The sequence below is a fragment of the Hyaena hyaena genome, unplaced genomic scaffold (genome assembly GCF_003009895.1).
Source record: "Hyaena hyaena isolate Hyena2069 unplaced genomic scaffold, ASM300989v1 scaffold_879, whole genome shotgun sequence".
NCBI classification, from domain to species: domain Eukaryota; kingdom Metazoa; phylum Chordata; class Mammalia; order Carnivora; family Hyaenidae; genus Hyaena; species Hyaena hyaena.
Window position 1 is genome coordinate 468,730 of NW_024081510.1, and position 16,605 is coordinate 485,334.

At 55.8% G+C, this 16,605-nt stretch overlaps 1 protein-coding gene across 1 annotated transcript in view; it reads right to left on the bottom strand.

Annotated features, from left to right (window-relative positions):
- Positions 1–16,605, bottom strand: part of WNT3A (Wnt family member 3A) — a 41,620-nt gene that overhangs the window by 5,137 nt on the left and 19,878 nt on the right. Inside the window, exon 3 of the mRNA XM_039220248.1 lies at positions 1,599–1,864. Coding sequence (XP_039076179.1) covers positions 1,599–1,864 — 266 coding nt within the window. The remainder of the gene's footprint in view (positions 1–1,598; positions 1,865–16,605) is intronic.

Below are 16,605 nucleotides of genomic sequence, written 5' to 3' on the forward strand. Positions count from 1 at the left end.
CCTCACTATTTGAGGTTGCTCATTTGATAAGTAACTTCATGGGGCATAATATACATACACAAAGTACAGATGATATAAATGCAAAACCTGATGAAATTTCACAAATGGCCGGCTGCTGAGCACCAGCTCCCCAGAAACTCCCATTATGCTGTCTTTTAGTAGCAGAGTTGCCTTTTCAGCCCCCTATACCTTTTATAGGTGTCCTTTTATGGACAGAAGTTCTTCACTTTCATACGGTCCACCTTATTACATGTTTCTTCCATTATAAGTGCTCTTTTTGTCTTGTTTAAGAAGTCTTTGGGGCTTTGGGCCTCAGTGGATTAAGTGCCCAACTCTTGATCTTGGCTCAGGTCATGATCTTGTGGTTTGTGGGATCAAGCCCCATGTTGGGCTCTGTGCTGACAGCATGGAGACTGCTTGGGATTCTCTCTCTCCCTCTGCCCCTTCCCCACTCTCTCTCTCTGTCTCTTTCTTTCAAAATAAATATAATAAACACACACACACACACACACAGAAATCTTTGCCTATTCCAAGGTCACAGAGATGTTCTCTCATATTTTCTTCCTAACATTTTTGTTTCATTTTGTCTTACCCTTTCCATCTGGGTTTGTAATTGACTTTCTATATGGTGTGAGGTAGGGATCAGGTAAATTTTCCCCACCATATCATTACCCAATCCACTGAGCATCATTTATTGAAAAGACTGTTTCTTGTCTGCATTGGACCCATCGTCCTTGGGATAAGTCAGGGGACTGCATACAGGAGGGCATCTTATGCTTTTAACAGGGCCCTTTGTGCTTGTCTCCAACACAAAGACGAGTCACTCATCTTGTTTCCTGTTGTTGGCAGGTGAGCCCGCTGGTTCTAAAGCCAGCTCCGTCTGCTGGAGCTCTCCGGGTCCCCACAGATGCCTTCATATAGGCAGTCAGTCCTTTGGGCCCAGTCATTTCAAACAGGGCTCCTGGAGCCCTTCATGACTTGGTCCCTGTTTCTCTATTCTTCCCCTGCTTTCCATGTTCTATTCTTCCAGACAGCCCCACTTGCAGTCCTGTCCTACACTCTGGGCTGCTTGAGGCTCTCCTGGCCTTCCCCGACCTGGATAACTGCCGGTGACTTTGCATGCATCCTCTCAATGCCACTTCCAGCAGGAGGCTTTTTCTGAGATGTCAGCCTGGGGTGTGGCCCCTTTGGGTGCCCGAGTCACCTTGCAAGTGTGCATTTCCTTACCACAGCTGTGCTGTAGTGGGCTCACTGTCTTCCTCCCTGCACTTGCAGGCACTCCTGCGTGGCTCTTATCCTACCTGCCTTCCAGTGGCCTTAACTGCATGGGGCTGTTTCACAAAACCTGGCCACCCCACTCAGCCCTCCCACATCCTGCCCAGAAAGCTTCTATTTCCCTGGAACCTCGGGAATGTGGCCAGAGGTGTTTCTCAGTGCATTCCCCAGACCCCACAGGCCTGTGGTAGGATGCCTCCCCCGCCCCCGAGGATGCACTGGGCTTGGATGGATGACCCCCTGTGCACCCCAGAGCGTGCAGGTCTGTGGTCACAGTCCCCACCACATGCTCCCCCAGGATGAGCCAGGAGCCATCAACATACCTGGCGTCCGGCCTCATTGTTGTGGCGGTTCATCGCGGAGCGGGCGTCCGGCCTGTTCTCCCGTGCATCTGCAAATTCCCGAGACACCATGCCTCCGAACTCGATGTCCTCGCTGCAGCCGCCCCACTTCCAACCCTCGCCCGGGGAGCCCTGGTGGCGGCTGCTGCAGCCACAGATGGCAGCGGAGCCCTCGGCACAGGAGCGCGTCACTGCGAAGGCTACACCGGCAGAGGCAATGGCGTGCACGAAGGCGGACTCCCGGGTGGCTGCAGAGAGAGGCAATCGGGTGGGCAGGACCCAGCAGTGTTGGGGTGCTGGAGCCCAGCCTGGGGCATCACCGGCCTGGCAGGTCTGGGCCTGGGCACCTGGGGTGGGCATGGGTGTGGGGGCCAGGTAGGGCTGCATGGGACAGGGGCACCCTGCGCACAGGACACAAGGAGGAGGGTGGATATCAGGAGAAAATACTTGGGAGGCCTACAGGCCCCAGGAGAGATGCTGGACATCATTCCTGGCAAGGAACCACAAGGACTCCTGTAATCTGAAGGTCAGATCAGAGCCAGTGCTGGGGAGGATGTGAGAATCTGAGCCCTGTGTGCTGCTGGGGAACTCGGTGCTGCCTCTAGGAAAGCAGTTTGACAGCTTCTTGCAGCCGTATGCCTACCAGGTGGCCGGGCCACTCAGTTGGGTATTCACCCCCAAGGAAACTGAGGTGGTCACCAAGACCAGGAAGCAAGGGTCATGGCTACGTTATTTGTAATACCCTCAACCCCAATGCTCCCAAATGTCCATCAATAGGCGAATGGACAGAAAACTGTGGCATAAAATCCTAAGTCCCAGGGACATGATGCACACAGCATGGTGACTTGTCAGCAAAGCTGTGTGGTGTGCTTGACACTTGCTAAGAGGTCTTACAAGTTCCCATCACAAGAGAAACAATTATAACCATGCGGCGTGATGGATAGTCACCAGATGATTATTTCATTTTGCAATATACACACGTGGATGTGAGGATGGCCTGGCCTGGCCTTCCACACTGGGCGTGGGGCGTGTGCCCTGCTATGTCCCTGCATCCATCCTGGGCAGCAGGCCTGGACAGTGCTGGACCTCCCAATGGCTCCCATCATGGGGATACGGCTGCCTTGTGACCCACATAAGTGCCCAGGGGGCTTTGGTCCTGGGAGGAGGATGGGCAGGTGGGCTTCATGCTGGGGAGAGCGATCAGAGGCTGTGGCCTGCCCCAAAGCCCAGACAGGTAGGGGCAGGGGAGCAGTGAGGGTTCCAGCCAGTAGCATGCACACATTGACACTCGCTCAGCACCCAACACACCTGTCACTGAAAATCACACGTTTATCCATCCTGTGCTGCCCCTCCCCCTTCCCTGTGAGTCCAGCCCTCAGCATCAGACAGCTGCAGGGTCAGAGGCTTCTGGCTGGAACCCGCACTCCCAGCCTCCGGCTTCCCCCATCCACACGCATGTGCCACACATGTTGCACACACATATATGTATGCACACATGGACTGTTTCATGACACTGTCCCTGCCTGGTCCCTTTGGAGTTCCTGGCACTATGTCCTTGCTTCACCTGCACACCGGCCGCGCCCGCACTCAGCCTTCGTCCTTCCCTCAGGCGACTTCCAGCTGCTTCTCTGGTCACATGCACGTGCCCTTTCCCCTGTCTGCTGTTTAGGGCCCTGGCCGTGCAGTCCAGCTGAGGTAGGTGCCTGGCTCGGGAAACCTTCTCCTCGGTCCTCTCCCTGGCATGAAGCTCTCTGAGGTGGGGGACTGTGTTTTGCTTGTCTTTTGTTTCCAATCCCCATAGATGGTGGGGTGAGGGCCTGGCCTAAGCAGAGGGCAGGGGCCCTGGGCTGGGACCGGGAGGCCCAGCAGGGTCAGAACCCACCCTGGACAGGCCCGCGCAGTGGGGCTGGATCTCTACCCCAGCCCACTCAGTATCCTTCACTGCCCCTTTCCCCAAAGGCCAGCCAGACGGACACCTCCCCCGGATACTGGACGCCCTTGCCTCACTTTGTTTCCGTAATACAACCATCAGTTCTCGGGCAGGTGTGGAGCTGCCCTCTGTGGGCCCAAGGCACAGTGAATGAAAGCCAGTGTGTCCTGGACGTGGAGCCCTTGCCCTTCCATCCCTGCACTCTCGCAGAGCCACACCTTTATTTTGCCTTCCCTGAGGGTGGGCTTGGCTCCTTGCTTCCTCGCCCCTGCAGAGCCTGGGCCTGGGGCCTCTCCCACCCTCTGTGCAGGGGCCTATGGGCTCCTGGGCCAGTCAGGTGTGTTCTGGGCACTCCTGGAACCCAGTGCACACAGTCTGGTGTCTTCCCCTGTCTTGCTGCTTCAGGTACCCGACCCCTGCCCAGGGGGCCAGAACTGCTCCTCTTGGAGGAGACTGCCACCCCTTCTCTGAGATAAGGAGAGAGCCAGCAAGCCTGGGGCCTTGCGCCTTCCTCGAGCAAGGGTGTGGTTGTTTATCAGACTCAGGCAGACCGGCCAGGCCACCAGACACACTCGAGGGGAAGGGTGTGCTTGGGGCAGGGGGCGGGGGCTTGAACTTGGAGGAGAACTCGGTCCTGCCTTGCTCTGTCACCAGCTGGCTGTGTCACCCAGCCCCGGCCTCCTTCCCCTGTGGGTCTCAATCTCCCCTTTGCCCAGTGAGGAAGGGGCTCGTCACATATCAAGTCCCGAAGGCTGACAGTGCCTTGTAGCCTGCCTCCAACTTGCTCGTGAGGAAAGGAAGCCACTAAGGCGAGGCCACAAGACCCATGGCCAGAAAGCGGTGAGACAGCTTGTTCTGGCAGAGTCTGCTTGAAAATGGAAGGCTCCGCCTCCAAGCACTTTGGGAAGGCTGTGCCTGGTGTTGCAGACACCTGGTCCGCACCACCCTACCTGAGGGGTCAGGGCTGCTGGGACCACAGCAGCGGACAGGCGGCTGATGCAACACAGCTCCTGAGAAGATGCCCCAGGGACACCATGGAGGCCTTCTCAGCAAGAGTCAGGAAACGTCAGACAAACCCAAGAGGCCTGGACCTGGATCCTCCTGGTCTTGCGGGCACAAAGGGCCAGGGCCAGGCGTACTCAGGATGGGGTCCCTGACAGGTAGAGAAGTGGGGAAAACCTAGGAGAAGTCTGGAAGGTACTGTCACGGACAGATCTTTGTGTTGATGGATGCAGCTGGCGCTGCCGGCACTGGGGAGGCCTGGGAGGGGATGTGGACTCTGGGCATCGCCCCTGCCACATTTCTGTATGTCTACAGTTCTTTCTAAAGAAAAGTTAAAATGCACACTGAGGTCATGCAGAAGGAAGACTCCCAGCATGTCCAGGTGACACCTCTCAGTAGCAGGGGCATCCGACCCCGGGTTGGGGGTTAGGCTTCACCTGGGGCAGGAGTCACAGGGTGTGACAGAAACCATGTGTGTGTGTTGGACAGAGAGCCTGTTGCTTTTATCAGATTTCCACAGGGGTTTGAAATCAGAAGGTCATGAGCCCACCAGCTGGAGTAGGAGCAGGTAGGACAGGGCTCCCCTGAGGCCGTGCATGGGGAGGACATTGCAAGAACTCAGACCAGGGTCTGGAGCCTGGACAGCTGCCCCAGTCACAGGAAAGTCCTTAGCCACTGACAGAAGCTGTTTACACAACAGAGGCAGCTAGGGAGTGGGAAGGGGGCCATCACACCTTGGAAAGGGAATCACATCTTCGGAATGAGACTGGAGACACCTCCATCATGTCACCGTCACTGGCAATGGGCTGCGGCAGGTCAAGAAAAGAGGAGGAAAGCTCTCCTTCAAACAGGGCCAATGCTGCCAGTTTGCCAAGTCCCTGGGATGGAGCTGGTGTGAGCCTTTGGAGCTACTCGGGACTGCCCTGCTGGCCCCAGGATCCTTCTTCATACCTGTGAGATGGTCTTTGCCTCCCTGGGTCTCAGAACTTCAGAACTAGAGGGGCGCCTGGGTGACTCAGTTGGTTAAGCGTCCGACTTCAGATCAGGTCATGATCTCATGGTTCGTGGGTTCAAGCCCCATGTCGGGCTCTGTGCTGACAGCTAGTTCAGAGCCTGGAGACTGTTTCAGATTCTGTATCTCTCTCTCTCTATCTGACCTTCCCTGTTCATGCTGTCTCTCTCTTTCAGAAATAAATAAAAAACATTAAAAAAAAAAAAAAAGAACTTCAGGACTAGACACATCTTGCTTCCAGACTAGGATTCCACAGGCTTGTCAAGAACCAGAGATCATTTGAGGACTGAATTAGGACTGCCGAGCCTTGTTGCTTTTCCATGAAAGGATAAGATATATGAAAAATGACTATCATAATTTCGAAGTGAGGTCATGGTTGGGAAAAGGAAGAAGAAAGAAAATTTAGTAGCAAAGTAATTCTGTGAGCTAGGCATTCTCCATGGGGAAAACCATCTTTGACAGAAATTTGCCATTGTTTCATTACTAATTAGTTACTGAGTTCATGCAAAGTATCAATTATCTATCCTTTCTTCCATTCATCTATCATCTATCCATTTATTCATCTATCCATCCACCAACAATTTATCCATCTATCAAACCAACTATCCATCCATCCATCCAGCTGGCCATCCATCCATCTGTCCATCCATCCACCCATCCACCCATCCACTATCCACGTATCCATCTACCATCCATTTATCCATCCATCCATCCACCCATTCACCAACAATTTACCCATCCATCAAACCAATCATCCATCCAGCCAGCCATCTGTCCATCCATCCATCTGTCCATCCATCCATCCATCCATCTATCCACCAATCCAACCATCTATCCAGCATCCATGTATACATCCATCCACCCATCCATTTATCCACCCATCATCCATTTATCCATCATCCATCCAACCACCCACCCAGTTGGCCATCTGTCCATCCATCCATCCATCCATCCATCCATCCATCCAACCTACCATCCACCTATCCAGTATCCATATATCCATCCATCAAACCATCCATTCATCCACCATCCATGTATCCATCCAGCCAGCCAGCCAGCCATCTATCCACCACCCTACCATCCATCCATCCATCCAACCAGCCAGCCAGCCATTTATCCATCCAGGGTCTGAGAGTCTATAAGTAGCTATACACTAGGCTAAGAACTAGGGATATGGTGTGAGTAAGAAGTAAGGTGCCCATTCTCAAGAACCAAGGTAAGAAATCTGCAAGAAAGTGATTGCTGCTCTATCTGATGCAATTTCTAACAACCGGTGCTTTTGAAAGTTCAAAGAGCTACCCATCCAATTGTTAATTAAGTAGAAGCTGGATGACCCACTATCAAGTGGTCTTTGCACTGGCAAGGAGGGGGGATGAACCAGGGGAATCCTGCTTTTAGTGGGAGACTCTGCTGTTGTGGATCAGGTTCTTTGCTTTGGGCTGTGCTAAGTCACCTGCCTTTGGGATCTTACAGTTCATGAGGGATAGAATAGGGGACACAATGACACACACTGGCAATGTGAACTCTGGGACAGGCTTGGGATGGATGGATGGATAGATGAATGGGTGAGTGGGTGGCTGGCAGCCTGGTTGGATGAATGGGTGGGTGGGTACATGGGTGGTAGAATGATGAATGTATGGATGTATAGATGAGTGGAAGAACGGATGGATGGATGATGGATGGATGGTGGAGAGATGAATATTAGATCAATGGATGGGGAAGTGGGTCGGTGGGTAGATGGATGGATAGAGGGTGATGGGTAATGAGTGTGTAGATGGATGGATGGATGGATGGATGGGTATGTGGATGGATGAGGGGGATATATATTGGATGGATGATGGATGGTGGATTGATGGATAGATGATGGATGGATTTATGGATGGGTGGTTGGATGGTTGACAGATGGAGAGTAATGTCTGGGGCAGCTGAGGGAGTCCTATGTGGTGAGAGCTGGGTACCTAGCAGAGGGCAAAAAAAAAAAAAAAAAAAAACTACCCAACAGGGCTCCATCACGTCTAGGCCAGTGAAGTCCTAGGTGTCACCTATGAGATGGGCTTCAACAGTTACTTTGCTCCCCTGGGCTTAAGAACTTTAGAACTAAAGGGATTGTAGCAAATTCTTCCTTCCAGATTTGGATTTCATGGGCTTGTCAAGTACCCTAGATCATTTGAGGACTGAATCAGGATTGCCAAGTGTTATTACTTTTACTATTTTGTGAGAAGATAAGATATATATAAAAAATAACTATCATAATTTCAGAAAAGAACCTTTTAACAGGAAAGAGGGGTATTTTTCCTTTCAACTTTATGTTGAAGAAGGTTCATCTTTCACATTTCACCATGAAGCTGGCAGTTGGCAACTGTTAATTGAGCAATGACTGTGTTCTTTTTTTTTTTGTTTTTTGTTTTGTTTTGTTTTTTTATTTATTTCTAGGAGAGAGAGAGAGAGACAGCATGAGCAGGGGAGGGTCAGAGAGAGAGGGAGTCACAGACTGAAACAGGCTCCAGGCTCTGAGCTGGCAGTCAGCACAGAGCCCGACGCGGGGCTCGAACCCACGAACCGCGAGATCATGACCTAAGCGAAAGTCGGCGCTTAACCGACTAAGCCACCCAGGTGCCCCAATGACTGTGTTCTAAGTGGACAAGAAGCCTGCAGCCCCTGTTCTGACGCTGACCTTCCTGTGGGGACATCACCTGGAGGGTTGTTTTGGTAGGGACTAACAGGCCACCCTGCCTTGAATCTGGTGAATCCTTTTATCAGGGCTGAGAGAACTGGCTCAGGCAGGAAGAAAGGCACTCCTCTCTGCCCGCTGCTACCGCAGGTCCTGCAGGGCCCCTCAGACCCAGCATGCAGAGGCTCAGAGTGGGTCAGCCACTGACCTTGGGCTGCACAAAAGTGAGTGCTGAGCTCATACAGGGTCGAGGGAGAGGCTCCTGCACCCCCAGCAAGGGATCCGGAGACTCTACCAGGCTGTATCAGTGGCTGCAGCCTCCAGGTGGCTGGACCCCCATCCTCTCCTGGGGGAAGGCTGTGGGAGCTTACACTAGATGAGGATAGAGACACTCACATATGCTCCTGTGATGAGACTATTAGCCTGAGGGGGAGCTGGGGTGGCCTTTCTAAGAAATGAATGTGACCTCTGGCAGCATAAGTTCCCGGAAAGGGGCTGTGGTTCAGATGTGACCACTGATGGACGAGGTGGAGCTCCTGGAACATTCTGTGTCTGTCTGGGTGGACCCTTGGCAAACACTGCAGAGAGGAGGGCCTGGGGGCTGCCCCGGCAGCACTCAGTCCAGGCAGTGTATCACTGCAGACACCTGTGGGCCTGGGGCCATAGTTCTTGGAAGGACACCCATTCTCTAAAGGGTCCCCAGGTGATTCTGATGCAACCCTGGGCTGAGCCCACAGGCTCTACTATGCCCTAGGGCACCATGACTCGCAGATTCACCCCCCTCCTCAAGATGGTGGCCAGACCCAGCAGGCCTGTGGAGGGAGGTCCCCAAATAGCACCCAGCCAGGAGAAGGGAGGGAGCATGGGGAAAGGGAGAGGGTCTCTGATACCACCTCCTTAACAGAGATGTGGGGGGTGGGGCTAGCATGGAAGGCTCTGACATCTGCCCATCAGAGGAATGTTGGAGGGCTAATAACAGGGGCTTTGACACCTTCCCCATGGGAGGGACATGAGGGCTGACATGGGGGCTCTGACATCCTGCATCAGAAGGACTTGGGAGGCTAATATGGGGGCTCTGACACCTCCCCATCAGAGGGACTTGGGGGGCCAATATGGGGCTCTGACATCCTCCATCAGAAGGACTTGGGAGGCTAATATGGTAACTCTGACACTTCCTCATTGGAGGGACTTGGGGGGCCAATATGGGGCTCTGACATCCTCCATCAGAAGGACTTGGGAGGCTAATATGGGGACTCTGACACTTCCTCATCGGAGGGACTTGGGGAGCTAATATGAGGGGCTCTGACATCCCCCATCAGAGGGACTTGGGGGGGCAATATGGGGGCTCTGACATCCCCAATCAGAGGTATATGGTGGCCTGATATGGGGGCTGTGACACCTCCCCATCAGAGGGACATGGGGAGCTGATAGTGGGGATCTCTGACATCCCCCACTTCTTGCATGGGCTGCAGACATTCTGTCTGTCCCCTACATGAAGTCTGGCCCCTGACTGCCAGCCTTTGGGACTTAAGGGCCTGCGTCCTGTCAGATGGCTGCAAGGAGGGACCTGGGCTCAGAGCAGGGTGGAGTATGAGTGCCCCTGAGAGCTGCAGGGCCTATCAGAACCTTCCTGGCTGAGCAGAGGCAGAAGAAGTGCCCTCCCTCAGGTGAGTAAGCCTCACTAAGGCCTACTTAGGGACCTTGGGCTGTGTCTCTCCTCTGGGTGGAGCTGACCTTGGGGCAAGACACCCACGGCACTGAGGTTGATGCTGTTCCCATGTGTGCAGAAGGGTGCAGTGGGGGTTGGGGGCAGGCTGTCCTGTATCTGTGAAGCTCCCCATGACATTGCCTGCAATCACAGTGGCCCCGGCCAGGGCAGTGGGTCCCAGTCCTCAGCCCCAAGGAGGCTCCCTGAGCACATCCCTGTCCAGCTTTTCTCCTATCAGATGTATGGGGTGAATCCCCAGCCCACACGCCGACCCTGCCCAGCCTGCACCCACTGTGAATTCTCCCAGTGCTCTGGACAAGGAGCACATCCCTTGTGGTGTCTGGGTGCCCACAGCCACAGGCCTTCCCAGAGCCTGGGCTGGGGCTGTCAGCTCCTGGGGGTGCCCAGCCTCCCTGGGGGCTGGGATCTTGGAGAACTGGGGTGCACTCAGCATGTGGTACCCCCAACATACACAAGGCGCAGGCCACAGCGAGCTCTTTCCCTCTCTGGGGCCCCCGGAGCCCTGGCCACCCTGCAGGTGAAGCCCCGGGGGCGGGGGGGGGGGGCGGTAGAGAACACAGAAGGGCAGGTCGAGGATACCCTGCCTCTCTCCCGCCGCCCCTGCGTGGGGGCAAGGCCAGCAGATGCTCTGTCTCCCTCCCTCGGGCCGGTAGGACCTCCAAAGATCCTCCCAACACTGAGGGCCCCTTCCGCCCCGCCGCCGCCGCCGCCCCAGCACGAAAAGGGGACTGCGCTCCGCGGGCCGCCAGACGGTCGGGAGGCCTGCCAGAGCCCCGGCCAGCAGGTGCGCCCCTCCGACGACGCCCACCGACCTCGGCCCGCCGGAGGGGGTGTCGCGATGGCGGCCGCACAAAGAAGGAGGCACCTGAGAGCGGAATTTGCCCGTGCCCCACCGCGGCCGCGGCCCCTGACACCGCCCGGCCGGCAGCGCGGCCGGCGTCCCGATTACCTGCTGGGGCTAATGAATCTGGCTTTGTGAGCCACTGTCACGCCGCGTTAGGCCCACAATGGCCCGCGATATTTTATATGAATTTCCCCCTCGTCGGCGATTAGGCCATAGCCAGCCAGTCATAGCAACCGGGAGGTATGCGCGGCCGAGGGGCCGGCGGCGCGAGGGGAGCGCGCTATTCACACGCTTTAACACAGCGCTCCGAGGGCGTGTGAATCGCCCGCAGCATTGCTCTCTGCCTTGTGCTTAATCTTGTCCTCGTCGTGGGGACATTGTGTTCCGAGCCGGGCGCGGCGGGGCGTCGCCGGGGTCTCTCCTGGACCCTCTAGGCGCCCCCGCTGCGCAGAGTTAATGATATACAGGGAGGCCGCGGGGACCGGCCGAGCCCCCCCAGCCACCGGGAACCGAAACACTTTCCGATGGGGGTCAGGGGTCACAACCTGGATTCAGGACGCTGCTTCCCCCGCCCAGGGGCCTGCGTCTCCTCCGCGGCCCCTCCTGGGCCCTACGGCTTCTGCCTTCCCGCCGGCCTGCCCAGGCCCTGTGCCTGCGCGCTGGCCTGGACACACAGGGCGGCCGCGGGACCACCCGCTGGCGCCTGCCAACGGAGAGGGGCTGCTCCCTGGCGGATGACTGCGGACAGGAGCCGGGAAGAAGGTGGGCACCAGCTGGTGCAGAGCCCTTGCAGAAAACTCTATCGACACCTGTGGACCCCGCCCAGAAGCCCCCGGAGTCCTGGAGAACTGACCATGCTGATGCTCTCAGGGGCCTCTAGCTCAGCTGCCTATAGGGTGAGGTCCAGCTGCAGACCCCACCTTAGGGCCAGCCCACCTCTGCATGGGCAGGGAAGCTCCCTCCCCGTGTCCTGCCAGGGACATCTACTCCCCGATGCAGGGGGGCAGGCCTGGCGTCCCTGTGGCCTTGATACCCCAGGCACCTGGGCTCTGAGTGAGGGGACATCCAAGCTGGGGCTCAGGGTCCTGGCGCACCACGCCTGCGCACTGCAGTGCTGGGGCCCTTGTGGGAGAGGCACCAAGGCTGCCGCTCCCCTTTTTCTGCAAAGTCACATGCAGCCCGAAAGCCCACTGGCCTGGACCTGGGCCACTGTGACCACCAAGCTCCCCCAAGGGCACATCCTGGCTGGGCCTCCTCCAGGCTGGCGGCCAGCCTGTCTGCCGGGGCACTGAGCCCTGGGACCGCCAGCTCACCTCTCTGGGGGTCAAGAGGAGGTGTTGGCCAGCTCTTGGGGTGGGGGTGGGGGAAGCAGGTCCTTCAGGTGCCTGGGGGCCTGCCTGGAGGGACAGATAGCCGCCATGCACTCAAAATTCTTCAAATGCTTTCTGCCCCACGACACTAGCCCCTTCTGGAGTGAGGGCAGAGGGAGGTTCTTCCCAGCCCGGGCTCACCTCGAGCGCCCAAGTCTGGGTTCTGTGCCAGCCCACCCAGCCCCCAGCCCCTCTTGCACACACGTGCTCATACACACATGCACATGCTCGCACACGTCCACACAGGGCCCGGCCCCTCTCCTCAGCTGGCTGGGCGGTGTTAAGCTCTGTTCAAGAGGCCGCCTCAGCAGGGGTGGCCAGGCGCCCTGTGGACCCCACCACAAAGCCTGGGTGACCTCTGACACGATTAGGGTCGCTCTGACCCTAATCCAATCAGATTGATTACCGCAGGCGCGGCCAGGCGGGCAGGCTGGGGCCTCCACAATGGCCTCCCAGAGCTGGCCTCTCTCTGGGGCACCTGGCGGCTCCTTCCTCGAGGGCCATTCAGCTCTGTGGCCACAATGAATTCCGCCATTTCTCAGCCCCGTGGCGGGCGAGGGGGAGAGGGGGCTTTCTATTTCCATCAAAGCCAAGTGGTGACGGCCTGGGGGCTGAAACAATTTTCCTCCAGCAGAAATGAAGGAAGGGTGGAGGCAGAGGGGGTGGATGGGAGGGGGCAGGGGAGCAGAGGGCAGAGAAAGGAGTGTGGACATGGGGAGGGGACATGGGGGTCATGGAGGAGTGGATGTGGGGAGTGGACACAAGGAGGAGACATGGGGAGGGGACATGAGGAGGGGACACGGAGAGAATGTGGGGGCCTTGGGGAAGTGGACTGGGGAGTGGACACAGGGAGGGCATGTGGGTGACATAGGTATAAGTGGACAGACACCAGGACGCATGCAGGCTTTCAAGAAAGCAAGGGGGTACAGGTGAGTATGGGGCTCCCTGGGGCTACAGCCCAGAAGCCAGGGGCTTGTCTGGTTCTTGGGTCTCTGCCCCCTGGGCACTGGGGGCTCTGCTCTCCCCTGGAGAGAGCTCTGCGGTCATCCTAGACCCCTGGCAGTTATTCTCCACACCCTGTGGACAAACCCCTCCCCCCCACCCCCCCACCCCCCGCCCAGGCTGAGGCATCCTCTAGAGTCCTGGGCTGGCCCTGTACTGCTCCTCAGTACTGTACTGCTCTTCACTTGTCCCCAGGGCTGCTGTTCATCAGATCAGGGTTAGATTCAAGTCCCCCCCTCCGTGTGTGAACACTTAGCATGCCCTCAGAAAGCATAGTAAACATGTCCCTTCTCTCCAGCTCAGGTGACACCTCCTCTGGGAAGCCCACCCAGCAGCTCAGCACTTCCTTCTGAAGTACCAGCTGTGTGCTTGGCACCGCCCCAGCGCCTGCCCTGCATTCGTGCTGCATGGGCATCTGCTGCGTGTGACAGGGACCCATGGCAGACTTGAGAGCGCCCCGTGGGGCCTGGCGCTGGTCATGGGACAGGACCCTGATGGTGGGAACAGAGTCAGGAGACGTGGAGCAGCTGTGGGGGCCTGGGCAGAGGGTGAAGGAGAAGATGGAGCCGAGACAATGAGGACTGCAGGATAGAGCCCCTTTCAGACTGTGGGGGGTGAGAGGATGAGGTGCAGAGGCAGGCAGGTCTGCATGGGCAGAGAAGTCCATGTGCAGCAGCCATCCAAGGTGGGCAGGGAGTGGATAAGGCCCAAGGAGAGGGTCCAGAGAAGGTGTGGTGGTAACGCAGGGCAGAGCAACGGGGAACAGGTGCAGAGGCCAAGGGTCCTCAGAGGCCACCCTGCCTGAGGAGTTTGCAGGAATGTCTGAGCAGAACCAGAAGGTTGTGGGTTTGCCCTGAGATGATGTAACCTGATGTGTGCACATGTCGGAAAGGTATGGAGCTCGTGGCCAGGGACGCTGCAACCCAGAGGAATGACGGCTTACCCCAGGGGTCTCCCAGGAAGGTCCATCTATCCCTGGCACATGGAAATGGGCCAGAATCCTTGGACCACAGGGGTGCTTCCAAGGCATCTGACCTCAAACCCCCACCTCCTCTCTGCCCCCTGCACCCACAAACCCCCACTTCTCCCAGGCTTCCAGGCCCCAGAGCTCTGTGCAGATCAGGTACGTCCAACTCCTTGCTCTCCATACAACCGAGCCATGAGCTGACAGATTTTTTGAACTTCTTGATGATCGATCAACTGTGATTTTTGTCACAGGCAACTAAGGAAAAATTCAGAGAACTGAGAGATACATTATAGCAAAACTCTGCCATGTTACCTATTCCTTCATGTGAATGAGGACCCTAGCGCCTGGGTCTTTAACATTTAAGAACAGGTTGCCCAGGGGTGAAAGAGGGAAAGCTGCCCCTGAGATCAGGAGGAAATCGGGGTGCTCATTCTGCTCACTGCCACCCAACATTGTCCCAGAGGCCCCTGCCAAGGCAAGGAGAAAGAAAAAGAAAGAAAGGATATCCAGATTGGGGGGAAGAAGGAAGATGGTTCCTACTACCAAATGGTATGGAAACCCTATGCAGTGCACAACACCTCTATCAGAACTGACAGACCATCAACAACGTTACAGAATGGGAGGTCAAGTCAGAAATCAACTGTCCTTTTCCATGCACCAGCCACGAACAATCCAAGGGTGAGATTAAGAAAACAATTCCACCTACCATGGCATCAAAAAGAGTAAAATACTTTGGAGTAAATTAAACGAAATAACTGTAAGGTTTGTGCACTGAAAACTGCCCCATGTCATTGAAAGAAACCGAAGGAGGCCTCAATATATGGAGGACACCCCATGTTGATGGATTGGGTGGCTTCACATCAAGATGGCAACATTCCCCAGAGCGATCTACAGAGTAGACCCAATCCCTAAAAATGTGGTGTGGTTTTTTTGTTTGTTTGTTTTCTGGTGTGTGTGTGTGTGTGTGTGTGTGTGTGTGTGTTACAGAAATTGACAAGCGGATCCTAAAATCCATACAGAATGGTAATGGGTCCTGGATAATCAGAGCAGTCTTGAAAAAGCAGAGCCAAGTTGGAGGACTCACACTTCCTGATTTCTAATTGTACTACAGAACCAGCAAAGAACAGATGTGTAGACCATGGGGTAGAATTGAACCCAGAAGTAAACTCACACTTCCTTCCCTGACCTTCTGGGGGGGTCTGATCCTGCCTAACACTGTGTTCCTCCACCACCCAGGTAGGTCAGACTCCTCTTTTCTTCCTGAAATCCCCGAAATTCTTTCTCACCATCTGAGGGGTGTTTAGGAGCCTGCTGCACATGCCTTCTCAGGCCACAACACCACTGGCCACAGGGGAGCCACACCACACACATGTGCTCACACATGCACACACACGCACACACTCATGCACACATATGCACACCCACCCACCACACACGCCCCCACATGGCTGATGTACCACAGCGTCCTGTGACCCCCGACTCCTTTCACACATGGCAGCAGTTGTCCCTGTGGGGACGACCATGTAATTACCCCAACCAGAAGCTCTGTGTAGTCAGCTGAGTGGCAATTAGTCTCCCATTTTATAGACAGGGACGCTGACACTCCAGGAAGCTGGCCGACTCACCAGTCAAGGTCACATGGTGTGATGCTCCTTCCTCCCCTACATGGCCCCTGGGAATGGCCACGGCCACTTGAGGTGAGGGAGCCTCAGGCCCCTGAACAAATGCCATCCAACACCACCAAGACTCCATGACTGTTTGCCTGCACTCTCAGGACCCCCCCCCCCTCAGCTCTCCATGCAAACCAGTGCTCCCAGGGCCCAGTGTATCTTCCTCCCAGATGTCTCTTGTCCTGCCTTCCTCTGCATACCAGAGGCAGCTGCACTGGTGGATGTTCTCCCTAGGGGACCTCAGCATGCCACTGAGGGACGAGGTCTGTGTCCCCTACCTTAGAATATTCGTAACTGCCTTGGACAACAGAACGTGGCACTGCATGGCCTCTGAGGCCAGTTCTCAAAAGGTGGTATGGAGTGGCATCAGCAAAATGGCAGCATGAGGAGCTCCTAGGCCCAACCCTCCAGAGAAACATGGAAAAAAATGGAACAAAAACTGCCAGAGCCTATGTCATCAGAACCCTTGAAAGGAGTTCAAGGCTGTCAGCAACCAAGCAAATGTTGAATCCAGGAGAAGGTGTCTCTGACAAGGTGGCAAAGCCTTCCACCCTCGCTGGCACAGAGGGGTCTTGAGATGACCGAATGGATTGATCCCATGTGGGTGGATGGTTCCAGAGGGAGCAGAGTAGTTGTTGCTCCTGAAGAATTTGTCTCATTTGACCTGTCTGGGGGCTCCCTGAAAAACTGATGCCCACCTCAGAGCTGTCTCAGGGTGGAACAGTGGCTAAGCAGAGAGTATTCCTGAAAAACATTGAAAATGAAATGAACAAGCTGCTGCCCGTGAAGCAA